This window comes from Micropterus dolomieu, linkage group LG09, assembly GCF_021292245.1.
Source record: "Micropterus dolomieu isolate WLL.071019.BEF.003 ecotype Adirondacks linkage group LG09, ASM2129224v1, whole genome shotgun sequence".
Classification (NCBI taxonomy): Eukaryota; Metazoa; Chordata; class Actinopteri; order Centrarchiformes; family Centrarchidae; genus Micropterus; species Micropterus dolomieu.
The window spans coordinates 2,303,269-2,320,204 of NC_060158.1; the positions used below are offsets into that span (position 1 = coordinate 2,303,269).

Genomic DNA, 16,936 nt, shown 5'->3' on the forward strand with positions numbered 1-16,936 from the left:
GGTCAGCAGCAGGAAGCATGAAGTGCTCTAAAACTTCCTGGTAGACGGCTGCGTTGACCTTGGACCTCAGAAAACACAGTGGACCAACACCAGCAGATGACATGGCACCCCAAACCATCACTGACTGTGGAAACTTTACACTGGACTTCAAGCAACGTGGATTCTGTGCCTCTCCTCTCTTCCTCCAGACTCTGGGACCTTGATTTCCAAAGGAAATGCAAAATTTACTTTCATCAGAGAACATAACTTTGGACCACTCAGCAGCACTCCAGTCCTTTTTGTCTCTAGCCCAGGCGAGACGCTTCTGACGCTGTGGCTTGACACAAGGAATGCGACAGCTGAAACCCATGTCTTGCATATGTCTGTGCGTGGTGGTTCTTGAAGCACTGACTCCAGCTGCAGTCCACTCTTTGTGAATCTCCCCCACATTTTTGAATGGGTTTTTTTGTTTCACAATCCTCTCTAGGGTGCGGTTATCCGTATTGCTTGTACACTTTTTTTTCTACCACATCTTTTCCTTCCCTCCGCCTCTCTATTAATGTGCTTGGACACAGAGCTCTGTGAACAGCCAGCCTCTTTAGCAATGACCTTTTGAGTCTTGCCCACCTTGTGCAAGGTGTCAATGGTCGTCTTTTGGACGGGTCTTCCCCATGATTGTGTAGCCTACAGAACTTTTCATTAGCTGTCAGATATAATGATCAAAATTAAAAGGAATGAACACTTAAAATATATCAGTCTGTGTGGAATGCATGTAAACTTTTTGATAATATTCTAATTATATGACCAGCACCTGTATATAAATATGAATAAACATGAATTATAGAAGCTTAGAATTTAACTCTGTTTCCTCTGAAGAGTTTCTGCTGTCCTGTACTGTCAAGTTTATTACTATAATTTTTAAAAATGTCTGACAGGAGCCTCTCTAATCATTAAAGTAAATTGCTAAAGAAAAGACTCATACATCAGTAGAATACACACACACAAAAAAATCACCTGGGGTATTATTTATGAACAGTCTGTACACACAATTCAGGGCTGGAAACGTGTGTTCTCCACTTCCCATGCAAAGGTTGTGATCTGTAAACAGACTTGACGGAAGAATGTGTGGTCAACAACTATTACGTGTATGCACAATGCAACAAAAACTCAATTTCTCTTGCTTCAACCTCACGTCAGTGTGGGTTGAATTTCTTTTTTTATACTTTGTCCGAATTTGCCATCAGTATCTTCATGCAATTGGTATGTATTAATATTAATGAAAAATATTAATTCCTAACATGTGCATGTATTTCATCATTCTCCACAGACGTCCAGCAGCTGTTGGTGAGTAAAGAAGAGGTTCCCCCTGAGCAGCAGCAGCGGTGGAGCCCCAGGCTGGACCAGGAGGACCCACCAGAGCCGCCACACATTAAAGAGGAACAGGAGGAACTCAGGACCAGTCAGGAGGGAGAGCAGCTTCCAGGACTGGAGGAGGCTGATATCACCAAGTTCCCATTCTCTCCTGTCTCTGTGAAGAGTGAAGAAGAGGATGAAGAGCAGCCTCAGTCCTCACAGCTTCATCAAAGCCAAACTGAAGAGAACAGAGATGCAGATCATTTGAAAACAGAAGCTGATGGAGAGGACTGTGGAGGACCAGAACCAGCCAGGAACTTTAACCCAGATAGTCCTTTACAACCAGATACTCATGGCCAGACTTCACTCTGCTCTGAACCTGAGACTGATTACAGTTGTGATTGGGAGGAGACCAGGGAACCTCAGCCAGGTTTAAACCCTCTGCAAAACAATGAAGTACCTGTAAGTGATCAGGAATGTAATACTGGAGAAACATCAGTTAGCTCCTCTGAATGTGCTGCAAGATTTGGCCACAGGGAACATTTGCAGGACCACAATGGAACCCAAACAGGAGGGAAACCATTTAGTTGCTCAGTTTGTGGTAAAAGATTAAAAACAAAGGCAAATCTGAGACGACACTCTGAAGTCCACACAGGGGAGAAACCATTTAGCTGCTCAGTTTGTGGTAAAAGATTCACACAAAAGGGAACTCTGAGACGACACTCTACAATCCACACAGGGGAGAAACCATTTAGTTGCTTAATTTGTGGTAAAGGTTTCACACAAAAGGCACATTTGAGACTACACTCTACAGTCCACACAGGGGAGAAACCATTTAGCTGCTCAGTTTGTGGTAAAAGATTCACAGAAAAGGGAAATCTGAGACGACACTCTACAGTCCACACAGGGGAGAAACCATTTAGTTGCTCAGTTTGTGGTAAAAGATTCATAGAAAAGGGAAATCTGAGACGACATTCTACAGTCCACACAGGGGAGAAACCATTTAGTTGCTCAGTTTGTGGTAAAGGATTCACAGAAAAGGGAACTCTGAGACTACATTCCAAAGTCCACACAGGGGAGAAACCATTTAGCTGCTCAGTCTGTGGAAAAAGATTCACACAAAATGGAAATCTGAGACTACACTCCAAAGTCCACACAGGGGAGAAACCATTTAGCTGCTCAGTTTGTGGTAAAAGATTCACAGAAAAGGGAAATCTAAGACGACACTCCAAAGTCCACACAGGGGAGAAACCATTTAACTGCTCAGTTTGTGGTAAAAGATTCACAGAAAAGGGAAATCTGAGACTGCACTCAAAATTACACACAGGGGAGAAACCATTTAGCTGCTCAGTTTGTGGTAAAAGATTCACAGAAAACGGAAATCTGAGACGACACTCTATAGTCCACACAGGGGAGAAACCATTTAGTTGCTCAGTTTGTGGTAAAAGTTTCACACAAAAGGGAACTCTGAGACAACACTCAAAAGTCCACACAGGGGAGAAACCATTTAGCTGCTCAGTTTGTGGTAAAAGATTCACGCAAAAGGGAACTCTGAGACAACACTCTATAGTCCACACAGGGGAGAAACCATTTAGCTGCTCAGTTTGTGGTAAAAGATTCACGCAAAAGGGAACTCTGAGACAACACTCAAAAGTCCACACTGGATAAACATTTTAGCTCCAATGTTTGTGGTAAAATATTCACGTGGCTGGCTTCAAGTGTGTTGGTGGGATCAACGCTGCTTCTTGAACATTGATCAGCTAAAAGTTGTGTTCAGCCACATGTTTTCCTGGCATAGTGTATAATAATACATGTTCATTGTTTTAAAATGTGTTTTATATGTATTTTTTGTTATCTTAACTGCTCATTCTTTGGTTGGCTACAATTCAACCGGTAAGGTGGATTCAGATTCTTTAAGCTGGTCTTCGTGCAATAATCAGATTCCAGATGTATGTTGTGAGTAGGGCTGCAACAATTAGTCAACGTAATCGATGACGTCGATATGAAATTTCGTTGCTGACGCATTGTTACAAAGAGGCTGTTTAAGGGAGAGAGAGCAGTCTTCATATTGAGAACATTTCTGGTTGGTTATTTCTAACTGCAATGCACTACATGGACTGCTAGGGGCAGTATCGCTTCCACTTTCTGCCATGACTGCTTGACTGTAAGACTACTCACGAAGAAGAAGCATTCATGTGAGAAGCGGAAAGCAACGGAGAAATAGAACATTGTTTTATTTTTACATATTTTGCCCACTATTTAATCACTAAATATACTATTGGGTGGTTTGAGGCGAGAAATCAACTGCGTAGAACTTGAATATTGACAGTTTTGACGAAAGTTGATGGCAAATCGAAAATGTGCTCAAGTGTTTTCAGCTTTGAGAAGCTCCACAAGCGTCCGTGGGGTTAGCGTTGCCAGCATGCCGGCCAGTCACGCCCACAGAGCGCCCTGGTCCCAAGCAGCAACAACAGAGCTGCAGCGGCAGAGGAAAGGCAGTGTTTCCCATATGTTCATTTACTTGTGGCGGCCCGCTACGATATCAACACTGACCACCACGTACAGAATATTTAAAATCGGATTTGATTGTTGATCAGCGCCGTAGTGCATTTGCACAGCACATGCTCTCTCTGTCGCTCTCATGAACACCGCTGCACAAATCTATCCAACACAACTCTGTCAGTGTCGGAGGCCCTGCTTTCATTGGCGGCACTGTGGTCCAGTGGATTGGACTGTGGCCTCACAGCAAGAAGGTCGCGGGTTCAAAACCTGATTGCCCCAGTCTTTCACATGTTCTTCCCGTGTCTGCATGGGTTTCCTCCGGGTGCTCCGGGTTTCCCCCACCACCAAAAACAGGTTCTCCAGTTATTGTTATTGACCAGACACTGGTAAAAGTTCTGGAGTTGCACCCCGGGCGCTGCACAACAGCTGCCCACTGTTCCCTTGAGGGATGGGTTAAATGCAGAGGATGAATTTCGCAACATGTATGTGTATGTGACAATAAAGAATCTCATCTTCTTCTAATCTTTCAAAAGGTTATTAGTAATGAGTAATGGTTTAAAGTAAATCAAGGAACATCTGGCTTGTGATGTGGCCTACAGAACATTCTCCACTAAGTTATTGCCTAAAACCCAAAATATTTAAAAAAAAATAAGCTACAGCAGTAGAATGAAGTATGACAGGGGACTGTTGCTTTATTATTCTAAATAGACATTACATTGTTGGTGTGCTGTTGTGGTTATAGTACTTGCTTTGATTTTATATAGTTCCAAAGCAAAAATCTTTGTTAAACAGTTTTGAAGTTTGTATAAATTAGTGAATTATAGGAGCATTCTACGCTGTCTTATCTTCTTCCCTGGTTTCCCCCTGGCGTTGATACTTGTGTTCATTCTGAATAGTAAACGTCAGCTAGTTAGGCTGTTGGAGTTGAGTAATTCACTTGAAAGATATTTAATTAGTTAGATGGTTTAATTAAGGTTAATTGTGTCTAGTCAACTAATCGAATAAATAACAGATTAGTCGACTGAAAATAATCATTAATTGCAACCCTAGTTGTGAGAGCTCTACATATGTTTTGTATGAAACATCTTAACTTGTAAAGTAACTAGTACCTAAAGCTGTCAGAGAGCTCTGACTTAATTCTTGTTAACTTTTAGGATTAAAATGTGGATTTATCTTCACGCACGCTTCTGAACCTCTTTCCAGCAGTAAGCCACCGAGTTTCCTACCTCCATTGTTGTTATTGGAGCTGTCAGGGAGCACCCAGAGATTTATGGGACTTCTTTATATTTATACAGAGCAGACAAAGAAAAATAAGTGAGGAAGTTGAACTAACTAGTAAGTGTTGAAAATATGTCTTTTAATTGATTCCAGATATCGGTTGTACTTTTCTATGATACAAGTTAGCATAGCCCCGATCGATGTGAACTCCCTTAAGAAAATAAGCATTTTAAACATTTCGTTGTCGTGTTGCGGACGGACCTGACAAAGCATTAAATTCAGACATTTTACTAATTGATGTAGTTATTTTGGAATCCTTGTGTTCTGTTTATGGCTATTAAATTGTTCCTCTTTCTATGTGAACACACCATAAGCAGTGTTAGGGCATTAATGATGCCGCAATTAAGATACTGTAGCATCTCATGGTACCATTGTTATGAAAATGTAAAAATCTAATTCAACGTTGAAGAAATGACACTTTTCTACAATGTAAAGTAGTGAGTGTGCAGCTTGTATAACAGTGTAAATCTGCTGTCCCTTCAAAATAACATGACACAGCCATTAATGTCTAAACCGCTGGCAACAAAAGTGAGGACACCCCTAAGTGAAAATGTCCAAATTGGGCCCAATTAGCATTTTCCCTCCCTGGTGTCATGTGACTCGTTAGTGTTCCAAGGTCTCAGGTGTGAATGGGGAGCAGGTGTCTTTAATTTGGTGTTATCGCTCTCACACTCCCTCATACTGGTCACAGTTCAACATGGCACCTCATGGCAAACAACTCTCGGAGGAGCTGAAAAAAAGAACGGTTGCTCTACATAAAGATGGCCGAGACTATAAGAAGACTGCCAAGACCCTGAAACTGAGCTGCAGCACGGTGGCCAAGACCATACAGCGGTTGAACAGGACAGGTTCCACAGAACAGGCCTCGCCATGGTCGACCACAGAAGTTGAGTGCACGTGCTCAGCGTCACATCCAGCGGTTGTCTTTGGGAAATAGACGTATGAGTGCTGCAAGCATTGCTGCAGAGGTCGAAGTGGTGGGGGGGTCAGCCTGTCAGGGCTCAGACCGTACGCCGCACACTGCATCAAACTGGTCTGCATGGCTGTCGTCCCAGAAGGAAGCCTCTTCTAAAGATGATGCACAAGAAAGCCCGCAAACAGTTTGCTGAAGACAAGCCGACTGAGGATGTGGATTACTGGAACTTTGTCCTGTGGTCTGATGAGACCAAGAAAAACTAATTTGGTTCAGATGATGTCAAGTGTGTTTGGCGGCAACCAGGTGAGGAGTTCAAAGAGTTTTTCTTGCCTGCAGTACAGCATGGTGGTGGGAGTGTCCTGGTCTGGGGCTGCATGAGTGCTGCCGGCACTGGGGGGAACCATGAATGCCAACATGTACTGTGACATACTGAAGCTGAGCATGATTAAGATTAAGCTCAACTTGATCTGGAATATTTTATCATTAAATGTAAACTGTTTTACACTCCCTGTGAGTTTTCTTCATTCACTCTGGTCGGTGTTTACATTCTGCCACAGGCCAACGTGCACGATGCACAGTGCATGCTTGTGTGTAGAGCAGACATACCCGGACTCCCTTGTTATTCTTCCTAAAGGAAACCTCAGCCAAGAACTCCCCAAATACAGTTTATAATGTGTCCAACCAGAGAGGGGAAGACTTTGGATCACTGCTACTCTACAGTTTACAGTGCCTATCACGCCGTCCCCCCCGCTGCTCTGGGACACTCTGATCAAGTCATGGTCCACCGGATTCCTGCGTACAGGCCAAATATAAAACTTTGTTTTTAGGACATCTAAGCAGTGGACCAGTGAAGGTGTAGAGGACCTTCAAGCGTCTTTGGACTGCACTGACTGGGATGTTTTCAGTACTGCTACCAACAGTCTGGACGAGTTTAATTCAATTTTATTCATATAGCGCCAAATCACAACAACAGTTATCTCACAGCGCTTTTCATAAAAGAGCAGGTCTAGACCATACTCTGTACTGTTTACTGATGCTGTGACATCCTACATCAGTTTCTGTGAGGACAGCTGTATATCATTATGCACCAGGGAGAGTTACAAAAATGACAAAGCCTGGTTCACAGCTAAACTCAGACAGCTAAGGCTGGGAAAAGAGAAGGCATTTAGGAATGGGGAAAGGGCTGGGTTCCGGGGCGTTAAAGTACAGGTTTAGCAAGGAGGTGCGATAAGATAAACGACTGTACTCAGAGAAGCTTCAACACCGGGGGGGTCACATTTATAAAACTGTGCGTAGAAACCTCACTAAAAGTCTATGATCTAGATCTGAATGAATGAAATAATCTCATTAAATACTCCTTTCTTTACATAGTTGAATGTGCTGACAACAAAATCACACAAAAATTATGAATGGAAATCAAATTTATCAACCCATGGAGGTCTGGATTTGGAGTCACACTCAAAATCAAAGTGGAAAACCACACTACAGGCCGATCCAACTGTGATGTAATGTCCTTAAAACAAGTCAAACTGAGGCTCAGTAGTGTGTGTGGCCTCCACGTGCCTGTATGACCTCCCTACAACGCCTGGGCATGCTCCTGATGAGGTGGCAGATGGTCTCCTGAGGGATCTCCTCCCAGACCTGGACTAAATGATGTTGCAGGCAGCAGAACGTTCTTCACGGCATCTCCAGACTCTGTCACGTCTGTCACATGTGCTCAGTGTGAACCCCCACCTGTGGACGTCGGGCCCTCGTACCACCCTCATGGAGTCTGTTTTTGACCGTTTGAGCAGACACATGCACATTTGTGGCCTGCTGGAGGTCATTTTGCAGGGCTGTGGCAGTTCTCCTCCTGCTCCTCCTTGCACAAAGGCGGAGGTAGCGGTCCTGCTGCTGGGTTGTTGCCCTCCTAAGCCTCCTCCACGTCTCCTGATGTACTGGCCTGTCTCCTGGTAGCACCTCCGCGCTCTGGACACTACGCTGACAGACACAGCAAACCTTCTTGCCACAGCTCGCATTGATGTGCCATCCTGGATGAGCTGCACTACCTGAGCCACTTGTGTGGGTTGTAGACTCCGTCTCATGCTACCACTAGAGTGAAAGCACCGCCAGCATTCAAAAGTGACCAAAACATCAGCCAGGAAGCATAGGAACTGAGAAGTGGTCTGTGGTCACCACCTGCAGAACCACTCCTTTATTGGGGGTGTCTTGCTAATTGCCTATAATTTCCACCTGTTGTCTATTCCATTTGCACAACAGCATGTGAAATTGATTGTCAATCGGTGTTGCTTCCTAAGTGGACAGTTTGATTTCACAGGAGTGTGAATGACTTGGAGTTACATTGTGTTGTTTAAGTGTTCCCTTTATTTTTTTGAGCAGTGTATAAAAGATATGTGTTTTCACAAAGATCCCTGTTGATATGGAGCGCCTTCCCAGACAACAATTGGCACATAGGCTTTTATTCGTCTAATTTCAATGGTGACCAGAAGCAGATATGAGTTGTGGGAAGTCTTTAATCTCTGGCTTCAAGGATGACAACCTATTAAACCTGTAATAAAACTACCTCAAGGAACGAACTCTTACGTCTCACTCTTCTCATCTTATCTGTTAGGTGAAAAGAACATGGACACTGGACACATCACTATGTATCGAGTAAACATTACTGCTCCATGATACCACTTCACCATAGTTTACAGGTGCAGCCCAATTCTGAATCTTCTAGTCCACATATATAGGCAAAATATGTCACAAAGCTGCCCCATTCCAAAGGCGCATCCACATGAAGGAAATGCAGCATGAATCTGGATCACTTGTCAGTCAAATTAAAAATGATTACACTTTTATGTGAATTAAATAATGTAAAGTAGTGGTAGTTTCCTACTTAGCAATTAAGACAGGTGAAAATAGAACTAAAGCATGACCCTAACCCCCGTCTGTTAGGGGGGTGATAACAGATGAAATCCAATACTGAATAAAAGCTGCAAGCAGCGGTGGGCGGGCCCTCGCACTTGTAGAGCGGCGGCCACGTTGTATATTCTGGAGCTCTACCGGTGCGGCTGTGAATTTGCTATGCGTTTCTGGCGCTGCATGAAGGTGTTGTATGTCACTTCCTGTGTCCCCATTGTGGCGCTACATAGCACATGGCGCTATGAATATAAATGAATATTGGCGTATAGATGTGTTCGGGGCGGGACAGTTATCAAGCACGTAAAGTTTGGTGCAGATGTGAGCATGTACACTGAAGTTACAACAACTTCCTGTGTCGTGGCGAAGAGTTGATTTTGACGCCACGCCACGGACACGCCCATTGACGAAAACTCGCAAATAGCACAACTTTTCATCTTCAATGCCTTTAGAAGGCACAGCAGAAATTTGACGTCGATCCGACTAAATCCCTAGGAGGAGTTCGTTAAAGTACGAAGTGTGCAAATCATCCAAAAATGACCATAAAATTCAAAAGACTTCCTGTTGAGTTTAGGATATGGGTTCTTGAGGCTTTTTTGTGTGTCTTGAGCTCCAGAATCTGCAACGCAGCTGCCTCACACCTCGACGCGCTGCTGACAGCTTTAATTGATCATTATTTTTGACCTTTTACAGAATAAATGATTAAACAGAAAATAATTGCAACCGTAGTACTGAATGTCAGAAAAAAATATTGCATACATGCCCGAACAGTTGCATAACTGCATGCAGTGGCTCAACACGTGTACACAAACAGAAAGAGCAGCACTTACACATGTAGAATAAAGAGTACAGCAGCCCAAACCAGAGATTATGATAGGCCGCTTTTGAGCTGAGAACAAATCAGTTGCATTTTACTAGTGCTGGGCAACGATTAAAATTTTTAATCACGATTAATCGCTTTTCTTGCGATTAATCACATTGTTACATGTGAAATTGAATAATGATTTCTAAAGTAGTGTATTGTGCACTTTTAATTTAAATGTACTGTTATATACACAAAAGTGCAATAACATGTGCTTTAAAAACACTTAATAAGGGGCTTTTTACAGTTATCATTAAATATCAAACTGCATGGTAAATCAGGCATACCTGGCAAGAGTTTGGCAGAGGGAAAGATTCTTTCTTGTATTTGTCTGCTTTCAGCAAGGAGTTCCTCAGCGGTCATGGGAAGCTCTAGAGTGTCCCGAATAATTTGGGCAGCATCCAGAGCCTTTTTACCCATCACCGATGACTTCACGTCCCATGTGTACCGTTTTCCAAAGCGGTCACATATTTCCTGGAAGGACACAGTGTACAGTCGCTCTGTGTCTAAAATCAGAAAACAGAAAAAGAAAATTAACAACTTTTAATTAGATTTAATGAAACCTATTTTAGCGAGAAAATGAAAAGAGAAGATCATTGGCTGTGACCGCAAATTGTAAGTCAAAATAAAATGTATTGCCTCATACTATTGAGCATTTAATGTTATTCCCTAACTAGACAATATCACTCACACCTAACCAAAATATAATAGCAAGTATTTAATCTCCTGCTATTGAACACAGAGCAAGTGTTGAGAACCTCACATGCAGATACATGAGTGAGGGAATTGGGCCTCCTACGTTACTTAAGCCATGCAGAATATCTAGTATGTTTAAGAGCTTAGAATGAACTGAACCAGTCAGTGTCTTGATCAGTTCTACAATTAATTACGTAAACTGTCCTATTAATCATATAAAAGCTGGACCACACTGACTATCATATATCTGAATTGTAATGAAAAGAGTTCCTAACGTTAAAAAAAAAACAAAATAACATGTTTTTGATAGAGTTAACGTTTGAAAATTGCATCATCACAGTTAAAATCACATTAAATGATCGCACAGAAGGATAAAATAGTCCCAAGCAGCGCTTTAGGATCAAGTTTAACATCGTTAAAACTTAAGTGAAATTAATTTCTAGTGGTTGCGACACCTACAATCAAGCATTGTAAGTTTAGTGTTACCCCTCTTTACCTGGTCAGTCTATAAATCGCTTTAATAAGACACATGTTTGATTAATAAAGCAGTTCTGTCAGTAAAAATTTAAAAAGTGGGTGAACGTCATAAGCGTTTGTTACGGTAATTTGGGGGGTAAACTAACCTAATTTACGTCAACCAGGACGTTGAATGTGTAACATTTGTAGCGCATATCGCTACTTCAGATATATGCCAAGTTTACCCAGATCATAAGGTTATAAAAACTATATTAATGTTACACAAAGCACGATTTGTTAACCTTAGTTTCTGTATCGGGTTTAGCGTAGGCGTAATCTAATCGTAAGAAATGAGCAAAACTACAAGATATAACACACAAAGTACGTTTCAAGACCTAATAATAATCCATCCATGTCGAAAACAACATAGCTCACAGGTTTGAAGGTGCTGCAAGGCACAGACATGTTTGATTCATGAGTTTTGGTTCCGCGTCGGACACGAAGGGAGGAGGACAAAAACAAAGTAACACTTATATGTGCCAGCATAAAACACGTTGCTAATAACGTGTTGTGCTCCAATTACAGCCACGAGGAAGGACATTAGTCCAATAGTCCGGACATAACTTACAGAATGATAAAACTAACCATACATGAATATATTTGGTCTGAGATTGAGCTGGAGCCTGTTCCGGGATACTTTTTAGTCGTCCCAACGCAATGGTTCACGGGAAGTGAAGTCCACGCTGAATTCCTGAATTAAAAACTGAAAAATAATTGTAGTTTTTAATATTTATTTTGCACATGCCAGCAGTTGTAGGCCTATAAGAAACAACTTCAAAAAAAAAGAAAGTATATTCTCAAGGTGAAAAATATTTTTTTTGATGATTTTCTCTTTTAGCATCATTTTTATTTCTAGAAAAATCCCTGGAGTTGATACCATTGTGTGCAAGTTTCACAATTTAACGTTGCCTGCTTATAAGATTTGAATCTGCATGTTAGCGTTCTATTTAAAGGTCTGCAAATAGTGTGTAATATGGAGTCTGATATATTTACTTAAAAAAAAAAAAGGTCAAGGTGGCGCTTCCCATGTTATGATCACAGATTTAGGGTTGGCTAGAGACCTTTGTTGTATACCAGAGAAAGGGAGATTATAAAAACTCAGAGAGGAAGAGGGTCAGAGAGTATAATATAACTAGAACAAAACCGACTACCATATAAACCATGGAGCAGCTGCTAGTTAATGTAGCCACAGTACAAATGTATTTAGTTATCCTGACGTTACACTCGTGAGCTGTCTGTGATATTTCCTGTGTCTCACTTGGCCCTGAGTCTCTTAAATCCTGCAGGATGCTCGTCTCTGTGTGAACATTTTGACTGCTTTTAAACTGTTTACGGACACGAAGCAGAGACACATGCACACCTCCTGGCACACGTTTTTAAGGTCAAGGATGGTCACAGACCGAGGCAAAAAAGTGGCCCAGGAGTTTGTCCCCGGTCAGCCTGCTCTCCAGACAAAGCATGTGTCGGGCCCTCTGGGTCTTTAGAGACCTTATGTAAGTAGAGTACATCACTAAATGAGCCATTAAAATACATTTTCAAAACTAGAAACATCCCTCTAACAGCCCTAAAGTAAAGTAATCACTTCAGCTGAGCCCTTGAGTAGATGAATAAATAAGCCATTTCATCGTCAATCTGACCATAAACTGCTGCTTTGACTCTGTTCTGCTACTGACCTCATCTCTGCTGTCTGTCTCATGTTCACCATGTCAGAGTTAGTACTGGTGCTGCTGGCCAGTGGCAGGGAGAGTACTCAAAATCTTTACTCAAGAAAAAGTACAATTACTCCCATAAAAAGGTAAAGAACAAAATGACAAACCTACTCATGTATATATAAGCTATAATAATATATTTCATCTGCTGTTCATCGGGTTTGAAACAGCTGCAACATGGTTATTTCTAGGGAATGCAATTTGCTTTGCTGGCTGATTATCTTTAGCTATTTCTGTTTAATAATTATTTTCCTTTTTAAATCTCCATGAATGTGTTGATAAGATCACTTTAAAATACCAGCTTGCTGCCCAGCCGACTTTTGTTGCCTGTAAATTTTAGCCCTGTAGCGTCAGTTTTTGACGGTAAAGGAGGGTATTTGATATTTAACAGAACCCAGACTTTGAACCAGGAAAGCGGGGTTTGTGTCCCGTGTGAAACAAAAAGTCAACAACAAATATTTTTCTTTAAGTTACATGAGTTACGTAAGTTAACTGACCTACGTAGTTATTTTAACCCAAACCATGATCTGTTCCAAACCTTAACAAAGTACTTTTTGTGCCTAAACCCAACCAAACTGCAACGTTTCACAACTTTAATATCGTGCCGTTTCAAAATGGCGATGTTTTGACAAGTCTAACTGGACGTTGCATATTTGTTGTTGCTACACCGCGGAGCCTAAACGTCTAAAAATTACGCTCAAGGTGTACTTAGGGCGATAAAATGCGACGCCAAAGGGCCTTGACCAAGCGTCAACATGTGACGAGTCGGGAATGAGAACATGTTGGCATGACACGCCTCTATGTTTGACCTTCAGTATGTGGTCCTGAGACCGGTCTTAAGTACTACAACACAAGTAGCAGCTACAAGCATTGGTGTCTGGAAGGTTTCCGGTTTGAAACGCAAGGCAAACCTTTCCACTGCTTTACAGAAATAGATCTTGTCTAGCGTTAGTTACTGTGTGGTGGTGTCCTGTTGGTCGTTTATTGTGATCTTGTTTACGCACTGTGGACCGTGAGAAACAGCAGCTCATTAATTTTTATACTTGATATGTGGATGAATGACAATAAACAAACTTGAACTTGGAGGCAGTTTAGATTCTCTCCATCCATTACTGTCTTAGTACAATCAGTTCTTAGTTCTTTTATTTTGTACTGTAGTCTCTGTTTTCTTTCTCCACCAAACAGGAAGTGGAACACTGGTCACCCGACCAATCGGCCTCAGTGTGTCAGGATGACCTCCCACCGTGACGGTCGAGGTCAGAGGAAGCTCCTGCAGAGGAAACAGCTTTCAACACAACACAACTTTCTGGTGTTTATCACTTTTTCCAACATCTCAGTAGGTTTTTAATAAAGAACCAGAAAGTAAACATCTAAACCTGGAACATTTCATCTCATGATATATTACATTTTGACGTTTTAAATATAAAAACTGCTTCTACACAACAACCTCAGAACAATGTAGTGCTGTGAAAAGACAATATGTCCCTCTGAAATGCAAAATAATGTGAAACTGCTGAGGAAGTTTATTTGAGACACAGAAACCATGCCACAGGCAGGTCATGTAATAAATCCAACAATTAGTGAAAGACAAAGCTATTTCTTAGTAAATCTGAAATCTCAGTCAGCTGACTCTTGGCAATCCCCTTAAATCCTGTCAGGACAATAATAATACTGTAATGTAATCTACATTATAGTGACACCAGTGGTTTCAGGATGATTATAGGCTTCGTTCTGTACGTTTGTTTTGTTTGTTACCCTTTTGTTTGTCATCTTTCTCACAACACTATTCCCTCCAGCGTCAGAGAAGATGAAATTGTACCTGTTTTATAGCGACTGTCCTCCCAAGATAAACGAAAGCATCAGTTGTTGCTGCAAAAGCGACCTAAGTTCATGTGACAGCGCCCTCTAGCTGCCGGTGAACTTATGAGTCTTGTCTGTTGGCAGGATGTCGTTAGATAGAAGGGTCAACAAAACTTCTGACCACCATCGTTTGTTATGTAACTATGATGACGAAGGTTCCTTAACCGTAGTGGAGCAGTGATTTTAACCCAAACCATGATGTTGTTCCTAAAACCAAACCTTATTAAAGGAGCTGTATGCGACATTCACTGCCACTAATATCCCATTACATTCACCAAACCACATGGCCGCCACAGCCCACCGGACTACATTGAGAAAAACAGTAATTAAACACTTTCCTAGGCTGTAATTCCAAGATATCATTCGGACAGAAGTCCCGGCTTTAAATGGAAAATAAAAATGCAGATGTGGAGAGGTTTCTCAGCTTTACATGAGACAAGTCAAATCAAATTCACCAAAACCGTGTTTGTTAGTCTCTCCGCTCTTCCAACAATCACCTGAATATAGTGCAGTTTCTGCGAAGGGATACGGAAGTTCTGCGGTTGAGAATATGTAGTTCCTAGTGAAATGGCTGACGGCAGGTAAAGCTCTGGAAATATTCTGAATATAGTGTACACTTGAACTGATATTGTTTTTTTTAAGTTGGCCTTCTTTCAGGTGGCTAAAACACGTTAGCAGCTGACCCTGTCGACTGCAGAACGTTGCTTTGCTTTCTTGACAGTACAACGTCTGCTTCTCCAAACTGGGGACACGTCTGCCACCAGTCAAGACGGCCCAAACCGAGACCAAGTCAAGACCAAGAGGAGAGTTTATCGAGACCAAGACGAGACCAAGACCGAGGGAGGGTGAGACAGAGTCAAGACCGAGACCGAGGGAGGGCGAGACAGAGTGAAGACCGAGACCGTGGGAGGGCGAGACCGAGTCAGGACCGAGACCAAGGGAGGGCGAGACTGAGGGAGGGTGAGACCGAGTCAAGACCGAGACCGAGGGAGGGCGAGACCGAGGGAGGGCGAGACTGAGTCAGGACCAAGACCGAGGGAGGGCGAGACTGAGTCAGGACCGAGACCGAGGGAGGGTGAGACCGAGTCAGGACCAAGACCGAGGGAGGGCGAGACTGAGTCAGGACCGAGACCGAGGGAGGGCGAGCCTGAGTCAGGACCGAGACCGAGGGAGGGCGAGCCTGAGTCAAGACCGAGACCGAGTCAAGACTGAGACTGAGGGAGGGCGAGACCGAGTCAAGACCGAGACCGAGGGAGGGCGAGACTGAGTCAGTCAGGACCAAGACCGAGGGAGGGCGAGACCGAGTCAGGACCGAGACCGAGGGAGGGCGAGACTGAGTCAGGACCGAGACCGAGGGAGGGCGATACTGAGTCAGTCAGGACCAAGACCGAGGGAGGGCAAGACCGAGTCAAGACCGAGACCGAGGGAGGGCGAGACAGAGTCAGGACCAAGACCGAGGGAGGGCGAGACTGAGTCAGGACCGAGACCGAGGGAGGGCGAGCCTGAGTCAAGACCGAGACCGAGGGAGGGCGAGACCGAGTCAAGACCGAGACTGAGGGAGGGCGATACTGAGTCAGTCAGGACCAAGACCGAGGGAGGGCGAGACCGAGTCAAGACCGAGACCGAGGGAGGGCGAGACAGAGTCAGGACCAAGACCGAGGGAGGGCGAGACAGAGTCAAGACCGAGGCCGAGGGAGGGCGAGACTGAGTCAGGACCGAGACCGAGGGAGGGCGAGCCTGAGTCAAGACCGAGACCGAGTCAAGACTGAGACTGAGGGAGGGCGAGACCGAGTCAAGACCGAGACCGAGGGAGGGCGAGACTGAGTCAGTCAGGACCAAGACCGAGGGAGGGCGAGACCGAGTCAGGACCGAGACCGAGGGAGGGCGAGACTGAGTCAGGACCGAGACCGAGGGAGGGCGAGACTGAGTCAGTCAGGACCAAGACCGAGGGAGGGCGAGACTGAGTCAGGACCGAGACCGAGGGAGGGCGAGACCGAGTCAGGACCGAGACCGAGGGAGGGCGAGACTGAGTCAGGACCGAGACCAAGGGAGGGCGAGACCGAGTCAGGACCAAGACCGAGGGAGGGCGAGACTGAGTCAGGACCGAGACCGAGGGAGGGCGAGACCGAGTCAGGACCGAGACCAAGGGAGGGCGAGACTGAGGGAGGGTGAGACCGAGTCAAGACCGAGACCGAGGGAGGGCGAGACCGAGTCAAGACCGAGACCGAGGGAGGGCGAGACAGAGTCAGGACCAAGACCGAGGGAGGGCGAGACAGAGTCAAGACCGAGGCCGAGGGAGGGCGAGACTGAGTCAGGACCGAGACCGAGGGAGGGCGAGCCTGAGTCAAGACCGAGACCGAG

The 16,936-nt window shown here is 43.9% G+C and overlaps 1 protein-coding gene across 5 annotated transcripts in view; it reads left to right on the forward strand.

The window, feature by feature from the left end:
* LOC123976554 (gastrula zinc finger protein XlCGF26.1-like) overlaps positions 1 to 16,936 on the forward strand; it is a 37,546-nt gene that overhangs the window by 15,231 nt on the left and 5,379 nt on the right. For 3 of the 5 annotated variants that reach the window (XM_046058818.1, XM_046058816.1, XM_046058817.1), the window contains one exon: positions 1,307 to 3,165. In XM_046058818.1, coding sequence (XP_045914774.1) covers positions 1,307 to 3,000 — 1,694 coding nt within the window. In that variant the 3' untranslated portion in view covers positions 3,001 to 3,165. Of the gene's footprint in view, positions 1 to 1,306; positions 3,166 to 16,936 lie in introns of those variants that run through there. The other 2 variants (XM_046058820.1, XM_046058821.1) reach the window with 1 other exon arrangement.